This window comes from Corythoichthys intestinalis, chromosome 17, assembly GCF_030265065.1.
Source record: "Corythoichthys intestinalis isolate RoL2023-P3 chromosome 17, ASM3026506v1, whole genome shotgun sequence".
Lineage (NCBI taxonomy): Eukaryota > Metazoa > Chordata > Actinopteri > Syngnathiformes > Syngnathidae > Corythoichthys > Corythoichthys intestinalis.
Genome location: NC_080411.1, coordinates 26517932 through 26541286, shown reverse-complemented (window position 1 = coordinate 26541286; position 23355 = coordinate 26517932). Strand labels below are relative to the sequence as shown.

At 39.0% G+C, this 23355-nt stretch overlaps 1 protein-coding gene across 1 annotated transcript in view; it reads left to right on the top strand.

The window, feature by feature from the left end:
- Window positions 1-715: 715 nt before the first annotated feature.
- trabd2a (TraB domain containing 2A) overlaps window positions 716-23355 on the top strand; it is a 127872-nt gene continuing 105232 nt past the window's right edge. The window contains exons 1-2 of the mRNA XM_057819448.1: window positions 716-1226; window positions 4536-5096. Coding sequence (XP_057675431.1) covers window positions 1116-1226; window positions 4536-5096 — 672 coding nt within the window. The 5' untranslated portion in view covers window positions 716-1115. The remainder of the gene's footprint in view (window positions 1227-4535; window positions 5097-23355) is intronic.

Below are 23355 nucleotides of genomic sequence, written 5' to 3'. Positions count from 1 at the left end.
AAATGGCTTTCACATGCTTTTTTTTGAGTTTCAAATTTATTTTTTGCATTTAAACACATTTTTTTTAATTGAAGCGACTTTTTTTTATTGAAAATATAAATTTTGATTGAAGCAACTTTTCTTTTTGTTGAAAATATAAATTTTGATTGAAGCAACTTTTGTTTTGATTGAATAATAAAGACACAAATCTAGTACTCTCCATTTACCATTACCTCCATATGGCTCCGCCCAGCGGGATACAATTTTTGACTGGGGTAACTACATTGGAAAGACACCGGCGGGCGTACCATATTCAATGGTTGACGATATTGGCGAAAAGTATAGCTGTGTAAGCAGTGTGATTTAGAATTCCCCTCAAGAATGATAAGAAACAAAAAAACGCTCATTGTCAACTTAATATAAATATTATTGTAAGTTAATTTTATGGCTGACACTGCGTTTCGAGGACATCAACATGTTGTGCCCTCCCCACCGCCCCAAAAGTCAAACTCCGCCTATGGCCAGAACTATGTGTTTTTTTATTGCCAAACTTAGTCACTTGCCCTATAAAGGGTTAATCAATGAATCTTAGGGGGCTGAGAATCGGTGGAAGGTTAAAGTAAGGTTAGAGGGTGTGTTGCTTTGCGTGTGCGAGGGGGTCTTGTGGGCGTCGGGGGGTGGTCAGACGACACAGGGGGTAGATCCCTGTCAGCAAAGATGGTTGTGCGCGCACACACACAGCGGAGATGCCGACATGCAGAGATGCAAATAAAAACACTGACGCAGTAGTGAGGTTTTTTTGTGTGCATGCTTCCAGTGCCATCAGTCTAACTTTTCAATGTAAGGTCCACTGTGACGCGTGTTTTACGCACCAACTTCGCGCAGGAGGAGGCCACGCGGAGAGAAGAGGTGCAAAGAGGTCTGACAAGCAGACGATGTGATGTGACCCCTCCCGCGGAAGGAAAAGGAAAAAGCCCACCAAATGACCACCACCATGCCGCCCGAGTCCCAGTGCGGGCTCAACGCGTGAGCATGACCGCTTTGTTTGGCGTGGCCGCGTGGAGGCTCGGACGGTCCGACTCACTCATGCCTTCAGTGGAATAGTTCGGAGTACTTTTTGGGGGGAGAGTGTCACGATGATGCGCGGAGCCCTAAGAGCACTGATCCTTTCCTGCCTGGTTCTTTTGGTCCGAGGAGACCCGTGGAGGATTAGACCGGACTCAGGCAACTGTGAGCTCAACAAGAAAGTAAGTAGATAGATAGATAGATAGATAGATAGATAGATAGATAGATAGATAGATAGATAGATAGATAGATAGATAGATAGATAGATAGATAGATAGATAGATAGATAGATAGATAGATAGATAGATAGATAGATAGATAGATAGATAGATAGATAGATAGATAGATAGATAGATAGATAGATAGATAGATGGATAGATAGATAGATAGATAGATAGATAGATAGATAGATAGATAGATAGATAGATAGATAGATAGATAGATAGATAGATAGATAGATAGATAGATAGATAGATAGATTACTTGAAATATACTGAAGTTTGGAGTCTTTTTTTCATAATAATTTATTACATTTTTGTATAAAATTTTCTACATTTCTCATCTTTCTCATCATTTTATTCAAAACTTGTCATTTCCTTTATTAATATGCTATAGAAGTTAAAGGATCATGACTCTAGTCATGTTTCATACAGTATACTCAAAGTGCAGCTATCTCGGCCAATTGTCTGAATCATATCATATACGAAACCTTTAAATTGTTTTGATTTGGGTAGTGTCAAAAACAGCACTTGCCAAAAAGTGCTCAAAATCAAAAATAACAATATTACAAGCTTAAATGTTAGACTCTGAAGGTACTTTTTTGAATATACTGTATATTTTTATAAAGGTAAGTCAAAGCATGCCTCAAGGTCAAGTTACAAAGAAAAAAATAGTACATACTGTATATATTACAACAATTGTAATTGTGAATCCTCTAAATTCTCTTCAAGTTGTGTTTTGGGTAATTTTGGATCATTGGCAGCCTGAAATTTGGTATTAACAATTACATAGGTTAGAAAATATTTCTCTTTCTTTTTTGGAGGACCTATGGAATATTGTGAGTTGATTGCTGTGATTCATTGGGTGGTGTTCACTTTTGCTGTTGGAGATGAACACGAAAAACATTCTTGCATCTTCTTGTCAAAAGATGAACTTGTATTGTCATGTGCCATGCTTTGCCAAAATAAATTACCCCAAAGCCAAAACTGCTTTAAAATCAACTTTAAAACAATTTGTATAAATATGAGAGAGTTATTATTTCACGAACCGCCCTGTAGTCCAAAACTTCAGGTGGTGACTTTTTCTGTTTTCATGCTTGCATGCTTCAAAAATCTTAAATATTGTTGGGTCTAAATGTAAAAAAAATAGTGAACAGGTACTTTGTCAATATTGACAATCAGTTCCCAAACAAACAAATAAATAAATACATAATATTTTAGTCATTCCAAAAACTTCTGGTCACACTTGCAGTTTACGGTCTATAGCGAACCATCAATTATACACTCAGTCTTTAGTTTATTATTCCAAGTTTGATTCAGCTGCAAACATTAGGGCGGCTAATCCGCAGTCTGATCATGTGACATCATGCGTATTGTTTGTTTGACACTTTGCACCCAAGTGGCCTGTTAATAAGTCATTATGGCTCTGTTAGCACTTGGCTAATAAACAGTCTCTTGGGTAAGTGTCAGACAGCCCCAGTGTTTGATATGCAAGGCATGAACTAACTTCTCTTTTTACACTGCTTCATGCTAAAGTGGGTATTCAATTATCACAATAAATACAATGATAATCAGAAGTTGCATTCAGTACTCTTGTTTGTTTAGCCCAGCACTAGACATGGATTCAAAAAATGGAATTCCATGCATGGTCATCTTTTCATACTGTCTAGGTTTGTACGTACCAGGCTGGGAGCGGATTACAAATAACTCACAAAAGACAACTGACAACAAGAAACTAAAACACAAATATATATGTTACATTCACAAATGAATCCAGGCTTACAACCCTCTATAACCCCCTCAACCCCACCTCAAAAAATGTTAGAATTTCTAGGCATATTCTTAGTGGTTAACACGTCTGCATCACAGTTCTGAGGTTAGAATCTCAGTCCTGGCCTTCATGCGTGCAGTTTGCATGTAGGGTGTTTTTTTTTTTTCTTTCTTTCTGACTTCCTCCCACCCGGACATTCTATAAAAATGTACAACTTGTGTCAGAAAGGACTGATGTCACAAAATATATTTTATTAACACAAGCTAGAAAGTACCACCGTTTCTCCTTTAGTATGGGACAGTGGAGTGCTCATAGCTGCTTTAGTCCTGGCCTCAGACACTCACTGGCCAAGAAGAGCATCACATTGTTGGAGGAGCCTCACAAATCATCCGACCTGTATCCGCTTGACCACACGCTCCTTTCTCAAGGTTATGGTGGTAATCAAGAGGATCTGTTTTTAGTATGTGGAAAACATTAAAATTGCAAAGGCGATGAAGCTCCGGTAAATCCAGGAAGAAACCTAGGAGTTTCTGAAGGTGTAGCAGAGAAATCTGGGAATGTGTTTTTTACTCCAGGAGAATCACATCAAAGAGCAAAAAAATATTATATTTGCTGGAGAGAAAGAAACACAAGAAAAGAAACACAAACAACAACAAGAAATACATTGAATGCCTACACTAACTATGAATATGTTGATGCTATCATCAGCTAGATGTATTTCCGGTTGACACCATGTGGGGGGCCTGTTGACCAGGGAAAGAAGGGGAGGGGGGTGGGGGAGTCTATAGGATAAGTGATCGGGAGGGGTGGAATGTACACAAATCAGCCCTGTGATCTAGAATCCAGTAATCGTGTGAATCCCTTGTGAGTGTAAGCCCATCGGCAACCGACCCTACGCCACCCCATCGCCAGTCCCAGCACCAGGGCCCTCCAGTCGAGTGCGCCCAATCACATACAGCCGTGTGCAAGCCCCACCAAACATGCGGCATCCACGCAGACGGGCGGAGACGCCACCCCAGAGCCACGGCCCCCACCCGGCCAGCCTGGGGAGGGAGGGCGGTCGGGGGGCGAGCAGGCGCAATCCATCCCTCCTCCCGCAGCCCAGCAAAGGAGCCATCGTCAACCCCCCGGGATCCATGGTGGTGCCCCAGACCATCCGCGCCCCCATCAAACGGCCTTCAGGGACGGGAAGAGGGGACGCATTACCACCTTGTGTTGAATACATCCAGGGATCTTCACTGAAAAAATGAATATGAGTGTAAAAAGATTTCAAATGAATAAATTCCTGATAAGCAGTTCAGCGTGTAGGCTGACACTTTCTGTTGGTATAGATTCCTGCTTTTTTATGGCCCTAATGAGTTCAAGTGCTCTAGAAAATGCATAGAAGCTGATCACTCGTCAATCTCAAATGGTTAATTGTAAAGGGCAACGCTAATCATGAAAATACCCATGCTACCAAGAGTCATCCCACACCGAAAATAACATTTGTTTTCTTTCTGCAGCAAACTGACTTGAACTCCTTCTTATGGACTATCAAACGAGACCCTCCCTCGTATTTCTATGGCACGATTCATGTTCCCTACACTCGTGTGTGGGACTTTATCCCTGAGAACTCCAAGCTGGCCTTCCAGGAAAGCAACATAGTCTACTTTGAGCTTGACTTGACTGATCCTTACACCATCTCTGCCCTGACCAGCTGTCAGCTGCTTCCCCAGGGCGAGAACCTTCAAGACGTTCTACCCAGAGATATTTACCGCAGACTCAAACAACACCTGGAGTATGTAAAACTCATGATGCCGTCATGGATGACGCCAGATCAGAGAGGGAAGGGACTCTATGCGGACTACCTCTTCAACGCCATTGCTGGAAACTGGGAGAGGAAGCGTCCTGTTTGGGTCATGTTGATGGTTAACTCTCTTACTGAGGCGGACATTAAGACTCGAGGAGTGCCGGTTCTGGACTTGTACCTGGCCCAGGAGGCGGAGAGGATGAGGAAGAGGACAGGAGCTGTGGAGAAGGTGGAGGAACAGTGTCATCCCCTCAACGGCCTCAATTTCTCCCAGGTGAGTGTACAATAGCACATACGTGAGGTGAGTACACGAAGTAGTAAAAAAAAATCACTGTGAAATGGAGTTTGGTTTAGTTTAGAATAGGGCCAGTTTGAGGGATTTCAAATATACAGTACCATCCTCCTTCTAACACTTTTCTGTGGGTGTACATGTTACTGTGACTAATTTGCTTGTGTGTCACTTCAATGTTACAACGGAGTTTATGCAGGCATATTCCGGGAAAACATTAATCTTTAATAATTTTAAATTTATGTGGCACCTTGAGAAAAGATTCTGGTTCATTCCATGATCACGATCATATTGCCAACATTTCTACTAAGTATTTCAAATGATATTTGCCCATTGAAATGCACTGAAATGGAATTAATCTGTTCCAGCTCCTACATTATTTTTTAAGTCTTTGTTTTTCAGATGAAACACACACACACACAATAGTTTTGTACAATATAAAAAGCTTACAGTAAAAGCATTTCCACTTACACTTCAAAGAAGCCTATGCGAATGGATAGTGGTTGGATGATGTGACATTAGCAGACGCATACACGTTTCCCAGATTTTAGCTTTTAAGACCAAAAACAAATTGAGCTGAGGAACAACATCAATCTAAAAGAAATCAGAAATAGAGGCAAATGACACATGTATCCCATGACACAAATATACTACTGATTTAGGTAAAGGAAATACTGGAAACATTCGTTCCCATTTATCTTCTTTATTTAATCGTTTTAACATTGTATCAGCTATTTCCATCCAGCCTATAGATGGAAACAACACAAGTCTGATCAGGATTCATCGTATGAAACCATACAATGACAAACTGAACCAGTTGAATTTCATGGGGTCCATTAGTTGGCGAAATTGACTTTACTAAGTGATTGGTTTCATTCAAACTGGTTTTAGTCTTATAGAGAAAAATAATTATCTGGCAGGGGTGTTACCAGTGGGGGGCAGGAGTGGGCAGTGCCCACCCACGGACACGCTCTGCCCACCCAAAGAAAACTGGATGTAGTACTAACGGCAGTCTGGGCACCGCGTATGGTATCCCATTCATATAGTACTGATGTGTTCTAAGTTTTAACCTTTGAGTTGTTACCTCCTCTTTCACCTTGGAAAAAAAAAAAAAAAAAGAAATGAAATGTTGTTTTTTTTCCTAGGGGGCGCCACACACATTTACGCATATTTATTTTTTTTTTTTTATATATATATTTTTTTTCACATTTTATCAAAGTTTTCACCAGTGTTCACCTGGCTGCTGAGTTTGGTGACTTTTGAAGCATTCTGAGGGGCTCAAAGTAGGGCTCAAAGCATCGGCGGGACAAAGAATTACTGTTAGGGGGCGCTACATAGTGTATTTGGAATTTGTCTTTACTCGGTATCAAAGATTGCACCTGTCTTGACCAGCCTGCATTTTGGTGCATTTTGAAGCATTCTAAGGGAGTCAAATTGAGCTCAAAGGGGCTGCAGAACAAAGAATAACTATAATAATAATAATAAAACCGAGGATCCACAATAGGTTACCTAAAAAAAACATTGTCACCTGCATGTCCACATTGTTCAGTTGTGGGTGTGTTCTAAGTCAAATAAAATTTAAATCAACTTTTATTTGTTTAGACCAAATCACAGCATTGTAGCTTTTTTTTTTTTTTTTTTTTTTTTTTTGCGTTCCGCAGCGATATCCAATTTAATGCCAAGTTATTCCATTCACTCACACCCTTGAATATGGTACCCCGGTTGTGGCTCTGTTCTACAATTAGCATCTTTAGTGGACAAACTGAAACTCCACTCACCATTTCGGCAGTGCCCTGCGACGTTTCATGGTCCACATCTTCAATCCTTGGTTCTCGCTCAGTAGTTGTTGTTGCTTTTGAAAGCTTAGGTTTAGAAAAAAATTACATATATCCATCTTGGTTGTTCTGTTCTCAGGTGGTTTTGGCTAAGCAAAGCAAACGACCGTCTCTAATTCAATTCCAGCCATTTTCACCAGAGCAAGGCCCTTCGCTCCCGTCCGTTTTACTCTAAAATACAGAAAATTCGGTTCTATTGCTATATAAATATGGAACCCACACTAAGAAAGATAAGACTCTCTTCTTTCAGCAGGAAAAAAAAAGTAAGTTCATATCTTTTTCCATTTTTTTAGAAATCAGCATTAGAAAATAGCTTAGTTTGAGCAATTTTCCAATTTCTGCTGAAAAAACAGAGAAATTGAGCTTTTTGTGAAAGCATACATTTCAAACATAACTTTGACTTTAACACAGCTATTTTTTGCTTTATTCACATCCCAAACATCTGAATAATGTTTTCCTTTTACAAAATATCATAAAGAACAAGACAAATAGAGCTTTTGATAGCAAAGTAACAATTTATTTACACATAACTAATCTGAGAGATGACACTGTTGTCGCCGAGAAGATGCTGTTGTTGCCGCGACAGCCGAGTAAACTATTCCCTCATCGCCGCCTGTCTCATAAAGATGGATTTTTTGAGTCCCTGCGGGGTCTGCTCGGTGAGCAGCATGGACTGAATGGCATCTTCCGCTGCACTGGTGGTCCCGGTCGTTCTGCTCGTCGTCCAGCGCCTGTTATCCCCAGTGTCCTCTCGGTTGTTCTTCTCGGTCGTCCGCTGCCTGGCGCTACGATCGTGCGGCCCGGCCATTCGTTGCCATTGAATCGGGTTGCGGGTCTTACCAAATGCGCTACTGCCCTCCAGTGGCTAGTTTTATTGCTTTAAAATGGATTTACAGCTTTGTGCTTTGGAGCTCAGTTGAATCAGGACCCAGAGATGGCTTTTAATGAAAAAAAAACAACAACGTAAAAGACGTATAAATACGTCTTTGGGACACTGAAACAATTAAAAATAGAACGTATTTATACATTTTTGGGAGCAAATGAGCTAGGGTGCTAGTCACATAATCCGTTCGAAAATTAAATTTTGACCCATTATAAAAACATATATATTTATATTTATTTACATTTTTTGTTCATTTCATTCATTTTTTTCTGTTTGTTTTATTGCTTTTTATAGGCAACATTTTACCGCAAAGTCTTAATTTTAAATTAATGTATTGAAAAGTCAATTACATCCAATGACAATTTCGGACAGCAGGGAGCTATGCACCCCTACCTCCCCTTAATCCCCGCGTATGAGGACAAGCGTAAAATTTCATGTCGTCATGGAGCACAACAGCTGGTCAATATGTAAGGAGGTTGGATTATGATTGTATATCCAAAATTGCCATGTAACCAATAACTAGGGATGGGAATTGATAGGATTTTTACGATTCCGATTCCATTATCGATATTGCTTAGTGATTCGATTCTTTATCGATTCTCTTATCGATTCTAATTTGGGGGAAAAGAAGAACAAACGTTTTGATTGGCATCGAGTTTGTTTAATCAGAAGTCACAACCTTATAACTCACAACGAGATCAAATGAGGCCCAAAGCCTCAATGTTAACTGTGGCAATAAGTGGCAAATAGACAAGAATGTGTAACATTTTACTGAAATATTTATCTAATAGAAATAAAAAATATTGGTATATATTGGCAGATAGATTGTTGTTCTGCCTTTGGCAATATGTGTTAAAGCAGGGGTCCCCAAACTTTTTCCTGTGAAGGCCACATAACTTTTCCCTTCTCTGATGAGGGGCCGGGGTCAGTTTGTAACAGAAAAAGTGTGACGATTGCAGAAGTGCATAAATGTAAAAAAATATTGTTTTTCAGAAAGCCACAATCAAATAACCCTTTCTGGATTCTTCACGGAATGAAAGTAAATAAAATAAAAATAATAATGTAATAATAATAATAACAAATAATAATAAAAACACTATTAATTAAATAAATAATAACCAAATAACCCTCTCTGAATTCTTCAAGGAAAAGGCCAGGAAATAAATAACACAACTGAGAAAAAAATATATACAAAATGGCCGGACCAAATGTGGAGGCGGGCCGTATTTGGGCCGCGGGCCCCAGTTTGGGGACAGCTGGGTTAACGTGTATTATTTACCATTACATTGAAATGCATGCCTTTTAGTTTTTGTGGCGCTTACACGCTCAAGTGGGGGCGCCCTTGCGCTTCCTCACGCGAAGAAGAACGCGCTCCTCTTCACGTGAGCGCGTTCTTCTTCACCCGACGAAGAAATGCCGCATCCAAGCGAGTGAGCGAGTTAGTAAGAGAGGGAAACACTTCTACGAGCCTACGTTCTTTGTTAATGTTAATATCTACAGAGGCAACGCCTGTATGTATCATCTTTTGTGTTGTTGTTGTTGTGTTTCCACTCGCGATCGGACACTTAAATCCAGTTGTGTAGTGGTTTGAACGATGTGCTAATGCTAGCGAACGCATGCTAACCATTTGTTATTACTGTTATTAGCAGCTAATCATCGCTGATTTACGTTGATGCAAACCTGTTTGTTATTGGGGACGAAATTGATTTGTTTCATTTCTATTCTTAGTTTCACTCTTCAAGTGATGGTTGAATAAAGTCAGCAAATTATACCAAAGTCTTCTGCATCGTCATTTGGGAGTTTAGCTAGCTGTATAGCCAGGACTGAGCCTTAGCCTCTCTGTGAGGACAGCGCAGTTGTACTCCCTCCCGATGCAGTTATCTCCACCTTGCAATGACTACAAGTCGCTTTGTTGTAATTTTTCCTCGTGAAGTGAAGACCCACTTTCGAGCGTTTGAACCTATGTGCTGTCATTGTTATGTTTATGGCTGCAATGCTCGTGCTTACCCGTCGTAACCTTTCATTTTCACACTCTTTCCTGGTGAAGTGTAGTCAAACTTTGGAGCGAGTGGTTCTTGGCGCCATGCTAGTCTGGACAACAAGACACGTCACGACGCAATACGCGTCTTTAGGAATCGTTAAAGGGATCATTAAGGCTTTTTCATTGTGATGTCGAGGCCTCGAAACACTCGGAACCGGTTCCGAATTGGAATCGGATTTCGAATCCCATCCCTACCAATAACTGAACGAAGATTGTAAATCAGTTTAGTGCCAAAGGCTAGTTTTGTAACTCTCAAGGCATGTTTTGGTCTTTTCTTAGCCCTGGTCAGTTCTGGTCTTGAGCAAGTCTTGGCCTTGGATAGTGTGGTCTTGAGGACAACACTACAAAACTAAGCATGAATTGCATTTTGAAATAACATCATAGATAGCATAATATTTTGCAGCCTTCTACTTGACAAGTGGCATTCAACATGCTTGCGTTTGTAAATTGCAGGCTAAGAAAAGTGTACATGTACTGTACAATACAACTGATTGTGACGGAGCTAAAATGTGTTTCTTGATAGTGATCTTATTGCAGTGTTGAATTCCTTTTCATTGGTAAATTCTGATATAATGAAATTCAACACGGTAATAAAAGAGGGCTTTGATAAGAGCTCCTCATTCCAAAATGTGCCAAACCTTGTTGAAACGTGCCTGTTCAGAACCGAAACATATGCACTGTGGTTTAGCAGCTAATAAGCCTTCAAGCTCAAAGATGTGTTATTAGTGGCCCAATAAGTGGACCTGCTGGATATCGTTAGTCATTATTCATAGCGTGAGAAGCAATGATGATGCACTCATGGTATGTATTGTGCTGAATGAGCATTAATGCATGAACGTTTTAATGACATGTCCACTTAATGGGTGTCACCTGATGTATTACCAGGCAACATGTGTTTTCCGCTTTCATACTCCGTAGCTTTGTTAAGTTTTTGCACATGACGTCAAGGCCTCACTCATAAATTGATTCCACCCTAAGACTTTCAATATAATTGACAAAGACCAAATACATGGATTAAGCTTTGGCAAGACTGGGGTTGCCACTTTCCACTCTCGGCTTGTTTGAGTGGAGCAAGGTGTGGTGTTAATAATCAGCTGTGCAAACATTCAGCCCCGCTCCATCACGTCCTTTGTTATGATGGAAAAATGGATCCTAATGGTTCAGGTCTAAAATCACCCCAAAAAAGAGGCACCTTGTTCCCCAAACCAGAGGCACACTTGAGCCTCCTTGTCCGCCTGCCTGTCTGTCTGCGCCCTCCGCTGACCCTTCCAGTATTACAAACATCTCACTAAGGCTTGAGTCCCTACAGAGTCATGTTGCCTATTATTGAGGAATTTCAGCTAATGCTGGTCGGGAGCTGAGGGGATTATATACCACCATTTACGCTAACACCCAGAAGCTTTAAGTACTGTTATTTTAAAGCGGGCTTTGCTGGCCCTCACGATATAATTCTCTTCCCCCAACCACCCAGCAGCATTTGATTTTGGATCCTTGGTGGCAAAAACCACTGAGTAAATGAAACAAAAAAGGTTTTGATGGTTGTTTTTTAAAATCAATTAAAAGCCAAAATTTTGTAATTCATTATTCCAGCTGGTATAGCATTTATCTCTGGGATGAGTGAAAATATTATACAACAGTGTCCTTGAACAAGACCTTCAGTCTCCTATGAAGTGCTTTGCATGCTGTGTTAAAAGTGGGAATGAATGAAAAGCATGTAAATGCAGCACTTTTGAAGTCTGCCTCTCAAAGCTAATACATGCGTCTCATAATTTGCGGCAGTACGGCTTATGTTATTTCAAATCGATGTTGAATGTTTTGGATAAAACACTAGAGACTATTGTCATTGATGTGTTTTGGGAAGGATGTTCAGATTTACAATGGGAACTAGAATAGCACTCAGTGGAGCAGAGCAATTCGCCACCGTTGAAGTGTTTGCGCAACCACATTGTGGCTAGCAGAGTTTCTGCAGTGTGCGCTTACAAGAATGAGGCAGGATCCAACAATAATAGAAAAAAAACAAAACAAAATATATTGCATGCTTCTAGTGTAGTTCATGCAGAATGATGTAAATTGAATTGAAAAGACACTTGTTATAAATTCTTCTTGCGCACATCTGACAACCATGTATTTGCTTAATCCCCCAAACAAACAAACAGCAACAAAAAATACCAGTCTGTATCACAATGCAGCTGTTTTGTTTTACATCGTGACATGCAGCTGAACAGGTACTAAATTCAGTACCGTAACCACTACACACTCCATCTCCCCTTTGCAAGAAATGTTTCTATCATACTTTCCTCAAATTAGATCGTTAGGTCAGAGGGTTTACAGTGTAGATTGCTCAGATGATACGTGGAACACAAATGGAGCGGAGCGCTGGTCTTTTCTTCCATTTCCTCGACTTTGTTTTCATCAACAATCTCCACAACAATCTCAGGAACTTGTGAAAGAAAGCAGAAGCAGCCAATGACAGCGCTTGTGGTCGACATGTGGCGCCTGCGTGGAGATCCGTTTTGGAGGAGATGTTCAGGGTAGCTCTGGAAAGACTTTTTTTCTTTCATCAGCTCAGCTATTTCGTTTAAACATGTTCTTTGGTGTGATGTTGAAGATTTCTTTCTTCATTTAGAAGGAAGATATTATTAGATATTGGGCAGCATATATTTGGTCGACAGGAAAGTGTTCACGACAGCCCAAAGGATTACTGATTACCTTGGTGGAATCAATTCTCCTTGTTTTAGGAAGGCACTGTACATCCTGAGGGCCCTACCCATCCAGGACACTACCAATTTGAATTCCTACCCTCTGGCAGTTGATTCAGGACATTAAAAGACAGAACCAATTGATTACAAAGTTTGTCATGCAAGAGCTAGAATTGCATTGAATACTACCAATTTGCCGTTGTCTACTGTATGTTTACAAGAATTTCTTAATCCTTTTACACCAGGGGTGTCCAAACTTTTTGCAAAGGGGGCCAGATTTGGCGTGGTAAAAATGTGGGGGGCCGACCTTGGCTGACGTCCTTTACGTAGAACAATATATTTAAGCAAAATTTAGCAAGCCATTCAGTGTGTCACATTTGCTTTATTATTTTTTTAATGAATAATTTCAACAATCTCGCAACTAGCCTTTGCGGCGTTCTCTTTCGACTCTCGGGCTCTTGCGAAATACTACTGCTGTGAAATTAAACTAGCTTCAAGTTGTTTCAATTTCTCGCTGCGTATCTTCCCTGTAATCTTGTCGTACATGTCAGCGTGTCTTGTCATTGAAATCTTTAAAAACAGCGACTGTCTCTTTGCAAATGAGGCAAGACACAGTTGTTGCGTATTTTAGTGAAGAAATAGTCCAATTTCCACCTATCCTTGAAGCATCGGCCATCACAGTCAACTTTTTTGTTGTTGATTGTCGCCATTTTAGAAAATTGGAAGTTGAGGGTCACACGGAGTAATGTTGCCTAGCCCTTAAATACCTGCAACATGAAGTAATTATCAGAGAATCCCAAAATTTGAAAAATAAGGTCCTAATGAAACTTTTTTTTCAGATTTGTGAAAAAAAAAGTCTAAATGAATATGTGTAATAAGCGCTCTAATCTCTATAACCCATGCTAAATTATGTTTTTTTCTCATAGAACCTGCAGATGCATGTGTCAACTTGCATCCATCTTTTTTTTTTTTTTTTCAAAAAGAAATGTCAAAATTCTAAATTAGTCTGAAAATCATGACATTTTAGGTGTATCAAATGTGATACATTTGGCAATAAAGGGTTAAAGTGCTGCTGCCTTTTAGTGGGTAAATGAGGAGCAGCATTTCGTGTGTAAGCGACTTCATATGCTGGTTGCCGTACTGCTGACTAATTTATTAAATCTGTGTGGGGGCTAGATGTTATTGATTTCATGACAGAGGCTGGGGGCCGGATGAAATTTGACCACGGGCCGCATTTGGCCCCCGGGCCGGACTTTGGACATGTCTGTTTTACACGGTCATCGCACCATTTATTGCACTCTGAGGCCTTTATTCAGGCATGAAAATCTCTCACCTTTCGGCGAAATTCGCCATTTTGAAGTCAAAAAGGGTGACCTACGTGAATTGTGTAGATCCGAGGAGAAACTTTTTAAGGGGGGGGGGGGGGGGGGTAGGCATGTGCCGGTTTCCGGTGTCACGGTTTACCATGGTATGAAAACGTCGCGGTTTCAAAACCACTAAAATTATCTGTCACGCTGTAGTACATGATTCGCTATTATTTTTCATGTGTCAAAAATGCAGCCAAAAGTGACGTGGCAGCGCTCACCCTTCCCCTGTTTGTTGCTTTGTGTGACAGTGACGCTATTCCAGCGAACCTAAAAACAAAACACAAAGCGTACTTTTCTTCAATTTATTGAGCTCTCAAATCATGGTAACTGAAATATACAAAATGAGTACATTTAAAACGTTGAACAATAGTTTTTTTCCATGTGTGAGTAGCTTCAACTGATTAGCACCATGAAAAAGTTCACCAAAAACAAAACACATTTTTCTTTCAAATTCAAAATGCAAACTAATGAAAAACTTACAAAGACGAACGTTAGCCTAGGCTACGTCTTCGTCGAGGTTTTAAGTCCCACAACTGCTAATTGAGAAACAAGTTTGAAGTGGAAAAAAGGATAGCGTCAAAGATCGCTAATTGCGACAGGTGATCTTGCCCTAAACACAAATTCACGTTCGCTGGACGAGGAGAGGTCTCTCTCCCAATATTTTTTTCAGATGAATGCATTTGCCAGCATATTGAATTTGGTGAGTAACGGTTTCAATCCTTTTCATATTTTGCTGTATAACAAAGTTACCGCCGTTTGTTGCAACTTGCGTCAAACACTGCCAGAGGTAGCCAAATCTCCAGTGACAAAATAGCTCCCATTAAGTTAGTGTCAAGCTTGTGTATTTAACGGTAATATAAAAGAAGAAACACAAGCTTCTTTGTAATATCGCTGTACACAATGCTCAGCGCGCTTGCGCAAACATTCGAACGCATGCGCACATCAGTAAAAGCGGCGAGTACTCACTATTTTTGTTTTTAATATGTGTTTTTATATGACCTTTTCATTCCCTCAAAAATACTTTTTGCATGTATTACCCTCCCATACTTTTAACCATTGTGTATTTTTTGTGGTAGCTTTAAAGCAGTTGACCACATTAGTCACGTAGCGTATTTAAACCGTCCTTATTTGATATAACTGCATTTAAGTCTTTCTTAAGGCATTTTTTAGTACGTTCTGCCTGCATGCATCTAAACAAAACAATTTGATAGCACACGATAGTACTCTGGGTGTCAAATTTGCCTCATATACAGTAGACGCTTCGCCGATGTAGACATTTTGGCAAAACGACGGAACATATGTCCTCTCACCTTTTTAACCCCTGACCCATTTTCATGCCTGTTTATTTATCATCAGGATTCTCTTTTGCAAGTTATGTTGTGACTTTATTTACTGGGTAACATACTTTTATACTTGTTTGCCAAACCTGCAGAGAATGTATCTTCAATTCAACTTTACAATGCATATAAACAGATTGTCATTGTCCTATTAGATTACTATAGACTTCATAATGTATTGATGGGACATGGGGCATGGGGCCGATTCATAGGGGGCCTATCTCCGTCAAAGCTGACTGAGTGGAAACAAAGACAAAGAGCTTTTTCCGTTGAAAATTCTACTTGAATAAATGCTTAAATCCCTGAAATCCTTATAGATACGGACGTAAAACAGTCTCGATTCTTGGTTAAAAGCAAAAACACCGTGCAGGTAGCATTTACAGTATTTTGCGTAAATATTGTGAACCATGAGGCTAGTCAGTAAAGAAATTTGCGGCCGCCATATGTAACAAAGAGCTTTTTCCGTTAAAAATTCTTTTGAATAAATGCTTAAATCCCTGAATTCTTTATAGATATGGACATAAAAAAGTCTTGGTCCTTGGTTTAAAGCAAAAAAAAAAAAATGAAGGTAGCATTTATTTTACGTTAATATTGCGAACTATGAGGCTAGTCAGTAAGGAAATTAGCAGCCGGCATATGTAAACAAAGAGCTTTTTCCGTTGAAAATTCTTGTGAATAAATGCTTTAATCCCTGAATTCTTTATAGATATGGACGTAAAACAGTCTCGATTCTTGGTTAAAAGCAAAAAAAAAAAAAAAAAAAAGTGCAGTTAGGAGTTATTTTTATGTAAATATTGTGACGATAATGCCAATGATGTAGCGGCTAATTTCTCCCATTGATTTTTAGCGTTTCAAAATGCATGCATGGTATGAAAAATATGATAATTACCTTGAATCCTCAAACACATGACTCCTGAGACAATCCTTCATGTTTGTATGCGGTACAGTTTTCGTACTTTTTCAACCTTAATCCGGCGTTGGTTTGCTGCATGTGTTGACTAACTGCGACCGACTACGAATAACTGAAGCAGACTGTAGTACAGTCCCCTACTTGAAGGCGTTGCGCAGTGGCTGACGTGTGTGACCCGTCAATACGATTATGAAGTCAATGATATTACAAATTCGGGAATGACATAGGATAGCAATGTGCAAATGTACACGTACTGTATGAATGCTGTTATCTCATCATGTAATCAGTGCATGACATCCACTATTTGTAGTGTTTAAAATACTGGAGTGGTCGAGTATTTTTTTTTCATTCTTTTGTTTTCTCTTTTATGTACAATGTTAACATAGATAAACATAATAAAGCTGATACTTTCACAGATTTAAAAAAGCACGCACACAAGTACTCTCCAAAATCTCATGTAAAGTCTATTCACATCTAAATTGAATTAACAAGCTATAAAACCATGCCTACATGACAATAAAAGTGTCTGCCAATAATTGTGTTACAGTAATACTCCATGCATGGGGACTTAAAACTCTGTGTAATCACAGCCTTCATTGCATTTAAACCCACAAAAGCCCCAAAGAAGTAAACAATGAATTCTCGTGTCCTTTAGATAACCTCCACAATGACAATACGCAAACACATCACACAACTTGGCACTGCCTTCCACTCTCAGTTTTAGGCTAATCAGCAGCGGTCTGGTGTACAAGATTTTTCTACTTGAAGGGGCCAGCTCAATATTTCAATAAACAACTCCCACCACCTCTCAGCATTGCCTTGTATAGGTGAATAGGGCAATCTTTTCTTTTAGGGTCTTAAAACTCAAATCAAATGAAAAACATGTAAATGGAATCTGATAAGTGAAATATACTCCTAAAGGGACAATAATGCTTTCTTTGCAGCGTTTCTCATTTATCCGACCATAGACATCACTGTCAGTTGACGAAACAGCTCCTACAGACTTTACGCCACAGTTTCCCGTTGAGGGGCGGGCAAGGCAGAGCGTCGTGTAGGCTTTCACTGCAATAAACTCAAACACACAGCACGCTCTAACACCGGATTTAGGTGGAAACAGGTCGAAAGTTTTTGTGCATGCAAGCAGGTAAGAGTGTCTCACGAGTTATTTGGTCGAGGAGTTAAGATAATTATTATATAAAATAGCACCATGCATGCACTTTGAAACGTTGTGAAAAAAAAATGAAATGAATGGTAAAAATTAGCGTGACTTTAGCTTGAAATATTAATGTAAAATTAATGATAACTGCCCCGTTTTTTGCTTTTAACCAAGAATCTAGACTGTTTTACGTTCATATCTATGGAAATCCCGGGATTTACACATTTATTTACTAGAACTTTCAACTTAAAAAGCTCTTTGTTTTGTGATGGCCGCCATGTATAATCAGGTAATTATCGTTTTGTAGCCAACTGCCCGTAGCAATTAGTAATTTAGACATTTCTTTGTCCATACAAAAAATATCGGCTTTTACGTGTTTTATTTTATGCAACATTTCATTCTAAAAATGACGAGGGCCAGATAGCTGGCAAGATGTGGTGAGGCAATAGTGACATCTTAATTAAACCTTAATAATTTTTTGTTGAGCAATATTAAGTTGATTTAAGTATTAAGTTTCTGATGTGAAAACTGAGTGATTTATTAGCTGTCCTGTGACAATATTGCACAAAAAAAAAAAAAAAAGTCGCTATTTCCGGCAAAAACTTATATGATGTGTTACATATTGCTACTGATCCTGAAAATATAGGTGTAATTCTCTGCATTTGGTGATTTTTTGTGTATCTAAAATAAAACATAAGAATTTTATAGCCATTTTAAGTCTTGGTATACTTATATAAGAATAATTAATCAGGATTTACTTAGGGAACGACTGAATTTTTTGATGCCACTGTTCATGGAGACTCATAAATGCCTAAGGGAGGTTGCTGTTTTGGTTTTAGGTCGCTAGCGGCTTTGGTTTGGGAAATATTTGAATTTTAAGTGTTTGAAAATAGGCCCACTACAGAGTCGCCCTGCGCCCTGTTTTCCGTCAACTGATAGTGAAGTCTATTATCAGACTCTGATTGAAGAACAATATTAATTTAATAGGCTCTGTATTGTTTTCATAGGAAAATTACACTAAGCATTAAAGTCCCACTGTCACCTCAGCGACTGCATTAAGGACTTCGATGGATTGGACTTCACTGAGCTATAATTCATAGTCCTCTATAAGCACAAAACACAGTTTTAGTCGCAGTTTAAATCTTTCGCTGTTGGCCATAACGACAGAGTCTGTAACCGGAAGTAATTTATAAAAATGGAGGCTTTTCTGCGGCCAGTGTATCATCACTGTTGGGGTTTCCAGCATTTTAATTTTTTTTTTCTCAGCAATGCAATCGTTTTTATCGGACAATGGTTAATACATGTCGTGTATAGAACAATAGTTAATACGTCTTGTGTAGGAAATTGCTCTAACACAAACACTGAGGGTATAAAGGCTGATTTATGGACCCTGTGCCGTAGCCTGACGTGCTCCTCCCAAAAAATTCTGACTACACAACACGTCAACATGTCATGACGTGAACGTCAAGGACTGTGATTGGTCTGCTCAGAACGTTGTTTCCGGTTCAGCACAACAACACCGCCATTTTGAAACATTTAAACACCTCTGCAAATGTCTTCTGTGTCGCCTAAGCCTCATTTGTATTAACCCTTTAACACCGAACGTGTCGGCAGCGACGCGTTTACGCATGTCGTATTTGAAGCTTCGTCACGTTGTAATTACGTCACCCACGCGCCGCTGGTTGGTCTCATTTGAAAGTACGGAAGTTGATGTCCACACCAGTTTTTATTTGAAGTCAATCGACCAAGAAAAACGGGAGATAATGCCATTTGAATTTTATATTTTTATTGCACTCCTAAATATGCATTAAAACGCTGCATGTACCATGTATCTATCTCCATATTTCCATCATTTCTTGTCCTTTTTAAAAACTGAAAGCAGCACAAAAGACTACATATCCCAAGATCCGTTGTGATGTCAAGAAGGACGAACCGAATGTGAACATTTTTAATAAATTGCCGAGCTAGGCGCCAACTAAGGAAAAGGAGGCATGAACACCGGTTGGATTGCGCGAGCGACTTTGAAACGTGCAGAATGAATCGAAAACTAATTTTAGCGCAAGCTAATGCATTTTTTCATCAACTCAAGGAATAGGATGAGCTGTATTTGTCGTTGTTTTCCTCTGATTAGTCGGCGTCTTGGCGAGTAGAAGTGACAGCAGCGCTCAAACGGCAGAAGAGTAGGCTGTGTGACGTTGTATGTGACGCAGCTCAGTGACCTGTTCGAAAACACTTTATTGAGTGCGCAAAAAAACAACAAAAAACTTTATCGGGTCAAAAATTGAATTGAACTGAACTACTTGTAAATAGTTTTGAAAATACTTTTTTTTCAATGTTATATATATTTTTTTCTTCACTATGAATCTTTTTAATTTTTATATAGATGTCCGTTCGAGAAGCTTGATTGCATGTACGTGTTCTTTAGATAAGGTGATGGGTACAATACCTAACTTCACAAAGAGATATCCTCCAAACCCTTTTTGTGTTGGATAATATAATTTTTTTTCTCACTATTTTGCACAGTATATGACCTGTATTGACCATAGTATGTGTAAAGGCCAAAAACGCCTATGACCATACCCGCTGTTTGTGTTGAATAGTCAAACATAAAACTATTCAATCTTATTTTTTTCTATTGAATGTTTATCCTAACAAGTTGAATAAATATTATCAAGCTTCAAAACGGTTGTTCGAGCATGTTTGGTTGTCAATGGGACACCAACATTACAAATTTTGAAAAAATATTTTGGATTTTTTTTGTCTTTTTTGGTCCAAAATGTGGATTATAATTGGTCAGTGAAGAAAACAACAGTTTGGACATGAAGTTCAAGGTGTCCTGAAAAAAGGGACCCAACTTGGCCATTGTGAACAATTTTTTCTTTGAAATATAAAGGCAAAATCAAATGCATGTAAATTCGGCCAAAATAGGCTTAGGTGTTAAAGGGTTAACAACATTTGTTGTTCAGTACTGATTAACTGTAGCTCCAAATATACACATTCCATCTCCGTTGCCATTGCTGTCTATGACTGGAGGAAAACTAAAGGAATTCGACATTCAACTGACAACAATTAGGTGGAGGACAATACAGAAATGATAAATGGACAATATGGGAACCATTCCTTTAAAATCTTTGGTCGTGATTGTAGCGTAGATGTGGTGTCACAGCCTGTGTGATTTTATAAGTATAGTTTCGATATGGTTTGATTCCTTGATGTGTCTTGTTTTTTGTCTTTTTGATTGCCTATTTATGTCACCTGTTGTTGCCTGCTAATTGTGTGTCTACCAATCAGCTGCTCCTCGTATGATCCACCTGTTTCTCATTCTCTCATTGCCCCTTGTCTGTATGTATTACCTCCCTGTTTCAGTTTAGTCTTTGTTACATCTGCATCCGTGTTGCATCTTAGTTCCACGTGCTCTGTTTAAATGTTCTTTCCTACCCACTGAAGTTCTTATTTGATTGGAGTTTTGATTTGCTACTTTCTTTTGTTTTACTAAAGGCATTATTGTGAAGATAAACAGGCTTGTGTTAAATACATATTTTTAATTCTGTGCCAGCTTCCCCATTTGCCTTGTGTTTTCCTACACTTGGGCCAGGGGCGGCTCCACCAGGGTGGCATGGGGTTTCCAGTGCCACCCTAAAAGACAGGTTTACCATCCAAGAGCCACCACTCAATTGTCATTTACTGCTATTAATTAAGAAGAAGTGTCTGTGAGGATCATAATAACAATAAGTAATAAAAAGCTTTATGGAACTGAATTTCTCTATCAGTTTGTAAAAGTCACTTGTGCCTTTTTTTAGTGTCTACATGTGATTTCTTTGCAAACTTTTGTTGATGTATACACATTGGCCATAGAGGTGAAACAATGAATGAATGTGGATCAACGTATCGATTTGTTAAGCACGATTAAGTTTGATCAAAATGCAAAACAAACAGAATTGATATGAATAAATGATATCTAGAAACATTTATTGTGAAAAATTTCTACAAGCTTTGATTTTCCACTGATTCAACAGTTCACCCCAGCATAGATGACTTTTTGCTGAAGCAAAATTTTCCGAGAGCTGAGAATAATTTAAATAATGTTGGAGAATCGATTCTACTATTTACATACGAGCATCGCAATGTTCAGCCTTTGAACAACAAGTTAGTGCGGGTCATTCCTGTTTGGGTTTGAATCCTGGCTCAATTTTAGCTATTATTTTAAAGATGTGCTGTTGAAATATTGGTGCTACAACAACGGTGACACGATAGGAAAAAGGCACTATATAGAATGGATGGATGCATAGTCCAAAAGGCTGACAGAACATTGGATTACATTTCAGTCCATAACCACTGACATGCACGTTCACATCGTCACTGAGTGGGAACTCAACCTACACTTGCACAGAAATCAGGCTAGTGAAAGACTAATAGCATACACGTAACACGTCACCTTTGCTCATTAATATTCATGACAATAGCAACTGTTGCTATGGGGGTCAAAGTTGCGTTTGTCCCTCATGCTAGATGCATGTAAATAGTGTACGAACGGGATGTTTACTGAGCTAAACCTACCAATTCGGTCCGAAAATGATGTCCCTGGTGCCAAATTCCCTGGTAAAGATGTGGAAGAACATACACATGTTCAGCTAGAGAGATCGCTTGAGTGTCGAGGGCTGAAAAAGACAGGAAAAAGAGCCGACCTGATCCAGAGGTAGCTTTTTTATCGACACCTTTTTCATGTGTGCATTGCCTTACGCCACTGACAATGAAATTCTCCTGTTTCAACAAGATATCCTTAACCACCATATGCTCTGTCTTTCTTATATATCTTCTGGTTGTCTTACATCTCAGACCGTTCTTGGGGGTAATTTATATTTTTGTGTGGCGATCGCAAATGCCACTCAGTGACAGCCAACGAACACTTTTAATTTTTTCACTAATAACAAATCTTAATTCTATTAATTTATTTACACTTCTCCCTTACTAAAGTTGTTTCTTTACAACAGAAAAGGTAACAACAGTGACAATAGCATAAGTAATAAAACATTGTGCATCCATATAGATACCATTTTAGTTTTTATCAGGTCATTCATTGTCAGAAAGAAGCAGCACGGCAAAACACCACACTAAAAAATATGTAAAGATATCAAAAGGGCTTACCAGTTCATCCTCTGTAGGACCATGGCCCCCAACAAAATGTTTACTGCATATGAAGGTGAATGGCTTCACCTTGCTGTCGTTAAACTGGTCTTTTGGACGTCCGCACAAGTTGATCCATTGTTCACATTAATCCTCAGTGTTTTTGGCTTCGGGAAACATATGAAGAAAACATCCTTCGTATGTTGTAATGTCTAGAGTTGTTTCTACAAGTTCCATAGCAGCAGTGTTTACAAGACATTTTCTGTTTTTGAAAGATTACTGGCAGAAAACAAGCAATACTAACATGGGTTGTATGTAGGGGTGTGACAAAATATCGAAATAGTGATATATCATGATACTTTGTATCCCAAAAGGTTATAGATATGCACCTGCCAAGAATCGAGATATCGTTTAAAAAAGGTGTCAATGTCTAAAAAAAAAAAAAAAAAAGGAACCAACAAGTTGCGACCAAAATCTTCTACCATAATAGTGTCTCAGTTAACTCTAAGGCTGCATTGATGGTGCTCGACACCCAATCCATATAGACTGGGGACGTTCGTTCTAGGGCTGCAGCTATCGATTATTTTGGTAGTTGATTAATCGATGAACTAGTTAGTTGGAATAATCGAGTAATCGGATAAGAAACATGAATAATTAAAATACCTGAGCTGAGCCTCAAACAGTATAAAAATAAATACATAACGATTTATGTACACAGCAAAAGTCTACTAGCTTAAATGCTATAAAACGCTAATGTTTTTTTTACAATGCTCTTAACAAATGGTTCAAAAACATATTCCCACAGGAAATGGCTAAATATACCTATAAATGATATTAGGAATGCATTAAAAAACATTAGCTCAAACAAAAACTTAGTTTATGTTGGTCTTAA